The sequence below is a fragment of the Cololabis saira genome, chromosome 14 (assembly GCF_033807715.1).
Source record: "Cololabis saira isolate AMF1-May2022 chromosome 14, fColSai1.1, whole genome shotgun sequence".
Lineage (NCBI taxonomy): Eukaryota > Metazoa > Chordata > Actinopteri > Beloniformes > Belonidae > Cololabis > Cololabis saira.
In genome coordinates this window covers 7,014,945-7,022,500 of record NC_084600.1, presented here as the reverse complement: position 1 = coordinate 7,022,500, position 7,556 = coordinate 7,014,945, and the positions used below count along the sequence as shown (strand labels likewise).

Here is a 7,556-nt window from a genome sequence, read left to right as displayed (position 1 = left end):
CTGAGCCATCATGAGACAAAGCACCGTGTTTTGTTTCAAATCCGAGTGACGTGAAATAATGGTTTGAGGTTGTAGAATAGATTGTCATGTGATCTTATTTTTGGTCATTTCATTATCATGTTTAGTTCATGAGCTTGTCTTTCTGTCTTGATCATCATTTCTCCTCCTGTAAAACTGTCATTGATCCATCTTTCCCTCTATTAACTGTGCCTGTGGACGTGACGGCGGTCCTCCCTCGCCAGCAGTCCTCTCTCGCCCTCCGCTACCCATGGCTCCCCGGCCCTCGCCCCGCCGCTCCAGACACCCCCTGGCCGGGGGCCCGGTGCACCCGGACCTCCCGCCCTCCCCCGGGCCCTCCCCACAGCCCTCCCCCAGGTCTAAGCACAGACAAGCAGCCAGCGCTGTAGTTCCAGCGTCTTCTGCTGTGCCTGAGCTTCCCCCCAGTCCTCCAGGCCCCAAGGTCCCAGCGGGGGAGACCCCTGCAGTCTCCTCAGATGTACGGGCTCATCCTGCATCGCCTGAATGCTCTGAGCCCCTGCTCCTCTCCTCCGCCTCTGCTTCCTCTCTAGCATCCAAACAGTCTTCACCCGTGGCCTCGCTTCCTCTTAACTCTTCATCCTGTAGCTCTGAAGCTCCTGCAAAGTCAGATTCAGTTTGTGCTGTGTCCTCAGACCTCCCCAGACCTTCCTCATTACCATCACCTGAAACTGCAACAGCCCCACCCCCCATGGCTCTGCAGTTGTCCCCTTTCTTTGTATCCACCTCTCTGACCCATAAGTCCCTCTCTGCTGGCTCCCAGCCTCCTCTTTCCAAGTATTCCTCCACCCCCAACCCTGTCCTGTCCTGTGATCCGTCCGCTGGTCACCCTCCTCTCTCCTGGACCATCGCTCAGCCTCCGTCCCTGCCCAGAATCTTCCAGTCCGGCTCAGCTAAAGGTACCAGGAGGTGGCTGGGAGATGGGCTTGCTGCATGTGGAGTGACCTGATTTCAACCAGTCTTCCGTATGATCTTCTGTCTTCTTCATGGAACAGAGTCAAATTATATATGCACGTTACTACTAATACATAAAACGTGCATCGTATCGTGCATAGAGGTTGTTGTGGTGTGATCATTTCTTAAGCTAGAAATCGAGTTTTTAAAAATCTTCTTTGCATTTTAGCAAATAACAAAGGCATCTGCTTGGTTTTTGCGTTGTCCCCTCCTTTTTTCGTATTTTACCTCAATGCCTTCAAGGTTGAAATTCCAAGATAATTCACTCGGCTGGGAGTATTTTAGTTCGGCGTGGTTTTAACTCAATTTTATCCAAGTTCCTTGTGATTTAAACTGAAGTCATTACAATCACCGGGCAGCTGGAGAACAATGGTAGAGGTTTCATACAAAAAAAAAAGTGAATCCAAAGAATTTCAGTCTCAAGCTGCACCAATGTTCATGTCATCACAGTCTTAAAATATATGATACCAAGTCAACACACTGGTGCCCATATAGCTGGAATCATTTAGTTTTTAAGAAAAGTTCCCTTTTATTACAACAGTTGAATGAGAAGAAGTTAAAACGTTTCCTTGATGGACAGTAGTGCGTGTTGGGAACCAGCATGAACATGTGGCTATCTTTAATGAGTTAGATACACATTACCATAATCCTCCTCCTCTTTGACTGTGTTTGTGGGTGATTAGTGCATGTTGTCTATCTTGTTCATGTCTGTTTTGCTGGTGTGTTGTTGTGTTCTGTCCGATGCTTCCCATGTCAGGATGAGCATAACCTGGGGCCGGATTCACAAAACATTCTTAAGAAAAAAAATCTTCTTAAGTGTCATTTTTTTCTTAAGTTCAGTCTTAAGAAGAAAAAAGAGAAGAAGTCATATTACGGTATCCAAAAAAGTTCTAAGCATTTTCTCAACTTTCTTCTTAAGTTTCTTCTTAAGAAAAAACTTAAAATTTCTTCTGTGAAAAGTTAAAGCCTCTAATATAAACCTTTTTCAACACATTTTAGACAAGTTTAGACTAGTAGGTCATAGTTTGAGGATATACTTTGTAATTAATTACACAAAGAGCCTGTTAACTGTTTGTTAGCATGTTAGTTAGCGTATATATATATATATATACCGGTGTGTGTGTGTGTATATATATATATATATATATATATATATATATGTATATATATGTATATGTATATATATATATATATATATATATATATATATATATATATATATATATATGTATATGTATATATATATATATATATATATATATATATATGTATACATGTTGTTTGTTGGCTCGTACAATGCAATGACACATTTTAAGATGTTCTTAAGTAGGAAAAAATAAGAAATTTGTAAGAAATGACAGTTCTTAAGACGGTTCTTAAGAAAATATTGAGGAATTTCACTTAAGAACTTTCTTATGAACTTTTTAATTTTAGATCTTAAGACATTTCTTAAGATGGTTCTTAAGAACATATTGGTGAATCCGGCCCCAGGTTATTAAGATGCACCTTAGTTGAATGACTCTTTGGGTATAAGCCCATCTCATTTAGTTCCTCCGTTTCCCCCTCTCTTCTCTCTGTTCTCCTCTCCCGTCCTCAGCTGCTGTTTCCCCCCCGTGGCGCCCCCCGGTGGTTCACGCAGCAGAGGACGCTGCTGCAGCCTCTGCTGCAGCCTCTGGTGCGTCTCTGCCCTGACCTGATCATATTCCTCCTCTTTCACTGATGTATTCCCCTAACCTTCTCTCGCTCTTCTCTATCCTCCTCCATCCTTCTCGCCAGGCCATGGTCACACTTTCCAGCCTCAGGTTGTAAAATCAATTGCCCGCCCCACCTCTCCTTCCCCTTTTGCTGCTGACGCCCCTCCTGTTCCATCAGCCCCGCCTCTCCCCACATCTCTCACTTCTAGCTCAGAGTCAGGTAACTCATGTCAAAATACTCTCCAAGCCCTTCACCATCTCCCTTTTTCATCTCTGTTTCACCTGTCTCTACCTCCTCTGCCATTCCCATGATCTCTCCGTTCTCTTCCCCTCAGCATCTCATCCTCCCTGCCCTCCCTCTCTGTTTCCCTCAGGATCTCAGTGGGTACAGTTTGCAGTTGAGCGTGCTTCAGCTGGGGGGGATTTCCCCCCGGTTCCTCTGTTGACACGTCCAGATCTGGATGCCCTCTGTGATCCCGAGACTCCCGCTGGCTCTGCCGCCCTTCCACGTCCCACATCCTCTCACTCTTCCTCCATCCCTGCCCTTCCTTTCTTCTCCTCCCACCTCACTGTCACTCCTCCTGCTCCACCTGCTCAGATCAGCTCAGGTACACCAGCCACCCAAACAGAGAGAAGCTCCGTCCCTCCTTTTTTTGCATCCATGGCTGACATATCTGCTTTTTGTTTTATTCTTTTCTCCGTTTCTCTCTTTACAGGCCCGGCGTTGTCTCTCACACAAGTGGATAAAGACAAAAGCAAAGGCAAGGATTCTCCTCTGAGTGAGCAGGCAGCTGCAAACAGCAGGAGATCTGAGCAGGCCGTCAGGCCGGCCTTCGACGCCAAGCTGGTCCTCGCAGACAATAAAGCCAGAGCAGGAAAGAGCAGGTGAGCTCACACACATGAAGTCAGACTGCTGCTTTTCCTTAACGTGAGGAAAAAGCAACTAGAGCCTGAATCTGTAAAAGCTCAAAGTTTCAGCAAATACCATACAACTTGTTTTATTGGTGATGGTAACCTTTAAAAAGCAAGACAGCTATCATTGGAATGTCTCCTCACATTGTCTTGAGGAAAACAGAACAGCTCTGCACAGTCTGAGACGGGCCGTGTGCATGACGCTGCATGAACAGTTTGACCGTTGACAACATGCATTTGCATCTTTGAAGAGTGGGATTGTTGAGCTGCTCATGACTAATGTTTCTCCATGAAATACACTCACCAGCTACCCTGATAAGGTGGAGAACACACCACTTTATAAGGAAGGTGCTCCTGTTAACCCCAGCTTGCTGTAACACCTACCAGTATCTCCAGCCATTAACGTATCCCAGAACGTCACTGCATACGTGCACTTTAACCACAAGTAACAAGCAGATTAGTTTAACTCACAAGCCTTAGATGATGACATGCTTTGAGTTTTCCGTGGATTCACAACAGAACTCTACTCTATTTTATTGTAATTCTACATTTTAGAGCTGCACTCAGATCTACAGTTATAGTGGGAGCTTGACCAATAGCATTAGATAACCTTGTCAGCATAAAACAGTGTCTTCTGTCACTTGTAGGCTTGTTCATGAAGTTCCAGCGTTATAAAAACAAAGAAATTAGCTAAATTATTATCATGTTCTGTCACATTGAGTGATTGTTGGTGCCGGTATGTTTAGAGTTCGGTTTTTATGGTATTTTATTATAACTTGATGATGGATTAGTCAAGCTGTCACATCTCAAATGTATTGTGTTAATTAGTTTACTGTATTTTTGAACTTGCATGGATTTCTATGTGAGAGGAACCCTGGGTTTAGACTTCCCAATCAATCCAGATTCAGGCAGAACGTACTTCCCAAGACTTGGGTCAGTGATAACAAAGAGTCTTTGAATGTGAATCCCATTTAAATGTTGCAGTCTTTGTGAATTTGAAACTTAAACTTGGCTGATTGCCCAGGTTGTCACCACAGAGAAGTTGTGATTTGACAGTTAAGACTCATTTCAATCCCTTAATGTTTTAATTGGTGCAGATTTATAGAAAATAAATGTAATAAATCTAATCCAGTATTGATTTCAGGTGCTGATACTGGTGGAAGTTTGATCAGAAACATTCTGTTCCCACTCAAACCTTTAAGCTGCAACGCTGTTTAAAAGTAAAAAAAAATATTGAAATGTCTCTACTTGATTGCATTTCATCTGAGACGGAGTTGTTTTGATTTTTTTTAAAGGAATGGATGATATAGACGGCTACTATTTTATACATTTCTTGGGGGGCTTTTATTGCACATATTCAAATTAAAAAACAGGCAAAAATCCTCTTGTGATGTTGGAATCAGCGCTGGTTATCAGGGCACGATGGAGCAGCTAAACCAACGTGACAGTGTTGTTTTTGTCTTCATGCCTTATGTTATCCACCACAACTGCCAACAAGGTTGGAAAGCGAGGGATCCTTGGCGTCGTCAGGTCCAGTGGGGTCAACCCCACCCTGGTTGCAGATCATTTTTGTGGCAGTTCCAGAAAATTAGAATACTGTGATTTTCTGTAATGCAATTACAAAAACAAAAATGTCATACATTCTGGATTCATTACAAATCAACTGAAATATTGCAAGCCTTTTATTATTTTAATATTGCTGATTATGACTTACAGTTTAAGAAAACTCAAATATCCTATCTCAAAAAATTAGAATATTCTGGGAATCTTAATCTTAAACTGTAAACCATAATCAGCAATATTAAAAAAATAAAAGGCTTGCAATATTTCAGTTGATTTGTAATGAATCCAGAATGTATGACATTTTATTTTTTTTAATTGCATTACAGAAAATAAAGAACTTCATCACAATATTCTAATTTTCTGAGACAGTCCTGTAAGCTGTTAAAGCTATCAAAAGTTCATAATGCTTTTCTAGCCCTGAAAATGTCCTAACAGTTTGGGATTGTGTGCGACGCAATCAAAAAAACCATGTTGCAACTTTTTTCAAAAACAGATTGAAGCATGAAACAATTTCAGCGTTCAAGCGTTTGTGGAAGGAGTTTTTGTTTTGGAACTGTTGACCTGCAGGTTCTCAGTGACTCACGGTTGCGTCATGTTTGGTGTTTGTGCTCCCTGGATCCCGGCATGTCGTAACAGACCCAGAGTGTTTTGTACCTTTCCTCCCAGCATTTAAAGACTAGTCAGCTGCTGGTTTGCTCTGCAGCCCCTCACATCTCTCACCTGGTTGTCCCTCAACCCTGACCACTTCCATTTGTGTCCCTAGTCCCGCCCAGTCCCGCTCAGAGCTGATTATAGCCCCGCCCCCTCCCTGGCCCTTCTCCTGCCCTGAGAACAGCGCCCCCGAGGTGTCCTCCACCAGCGTCGTGGCGGCGTTTATCACGCCTAAGCTGCCCCGTGTTGAGGGGAAGGCGGATTTGATAAAGCCAGTTGATGAGAAATATATGAGCCCCTTTGTGATTGAAACGGTTCCTCTGGCCAAACCCGAGCCCGACTTTGACGACGTCATTATTGAGTCACTTAACCACGGGCAGGAATCAGGGGGCTTGTTTCTGGCAGACGATGACTCTAAGCGTGATACGATCAAAAGGTGTCCTGCAGGGTGAGTATTGTCTGAAATGAAACACTCAAGATCCACAACAATAAACAATGAAACCACTTGAGGATGTGAAATGATGATGCTGTAATGCACACAGACATATAGCATTAAGGCATATTGTCTATCTGTTCTGCAGTCTGGAACAGAAAACCAATGAAAAGCAGTTAGAGGGGGCAGCGGTGGTGGCAGAGCGGGAGAGGCCGAGCGCCTCTGGAACGCCAAAGAAACAAGAGCAAGAGCAAAAACAGATGCAAACGCATGAGGAGGAGAGGAAGAGACTGCTGGAGGAAGAGAAGAGGAGACTCTTACAGGAAGAGGAAGAGTTCAGGAGGGAAAGGGAGAAGAGGAGATGCGAGGAAGAGAGACTCCTGAGGGAGAAGAGGAAGAAACAGAGCGAGGAGGAGGACAGGAGGAAACGAGAAGAAGAAGAGCGGAGGCTGCTGGAGTTAGAGGCAGAAAAGGAAAGAGCCAAGCGGGAAGAGGAGAAAAGACTAGAAAGAGAGAGATTCATGAAGAAGATGAAAGAGGAGGAGGAGAAAAGATTGGAAGAGAGGAGGGTATTGGAGGAGCAAAGAAAGAGGGAGGAGGATGAGAAAAAGAGACTCCTGGAGGAGGAGGAAGAGAGGAAGAAGATGGAGGAACGGCATCTGGAGGAGGCAAGAGAGAAGGAAGAACAGAAGAGGGTGGAGGAGAGAAAAATACAGGAGGAGGAGAAAAAGAGAAGAGACGAAGAGAAGAGGCGAGAAGAAGAGAGAAAAAGGCAGGCAGATGAGGAGAGGGAGAGGAAGGAGGAGGAGGAGAGAAAAAGGGTAAAAGAGGCAGAAGAGAGAAGAAAGAGAGAAGAGGAGGATGAGAGGAAAGAAGCAGAGAGGCTGGCAGACGAGGAGAGGAAAAAGAAAGAGAAGGAGGAGAAGAGCGGGCGAGCGGAGCAGGAAGGAGGAGCAGGCCGCCTGAAGGAGGTGAACAGGTCGGACGAGGACAAGCAGAAGATGAGAGCAGCATCTTCCTCTGCAGCTCCTGCTCCACACTCCCCTCTGCTGGCCGGAGCCGGCGTTACACCCCAGCCCGCTCACGTCCCCGGCCCGTCGCCACGGAGACCGGCGGACAGGCCGGCTGTCCCTAAACCAAACTCCACCGCCGACGAGTGGTGAGTCGCTGCAGAAACGTCTTCCCTGTCAGCCTTTGTTGCTCTGTGTGGTCTGTTTGTCTACGTAACGCAAACTATCCCTCTAATAAACAGCAACTAAAATGAGTCCTCCATAAAACTTGTGCCACTTTAAGTGTCCGTGTATTTGTGTTTC

The 7,556-nt window shown here is 44.8% G+C and overlaps 1 protein-coding gene across 14 annotated transcripts in view; it reads left to right on the top strand.

The window, feature by feature from the left end:
* LOC133459504 (titin homolog) overlaps positions 1–7,556 on the top strand; it is a 46,789-nt gene that overhangs the window by 10,036 nt on the left and 29,197 nt on the right. For 6 of the 14 annotated variants that reach the window (XM_061739501.1, XM_061739499.1, XM_061739503.1 and 3 more), the window contains exons 8-14: positions 243–935; positions 2,588–2,665; positions 2,767–2,904; positions 3,059–3,292; positions 3,401–3,569; positions 5,923–6,258; positions 6,392–7,402. In XM_061739501.1, the coding sequence (XP_061595485.1) occupies positions 243–935; positions 2,588–2,665; positions 2,767–2,904; positions 3,059–3,292; positions 3,401–3,569; positions 5,923–6,258; positions 6,392–7,402 (2,659 nt within the window). The remainder of the gene's footprint in view (positions 1–242; positions 936–2,587; positions 2,666–2,766; positions 2,905–3,058; positions 3,293–3,400; positions 3,570–5,922; positions 6,259–6,391; positions 7,403–7,556) is intronic. The other 8 variants (XM_061739509.1, XM_061739508.1, XM_061739497.1 and 5 more) reach the window with 7 other exon arrangements.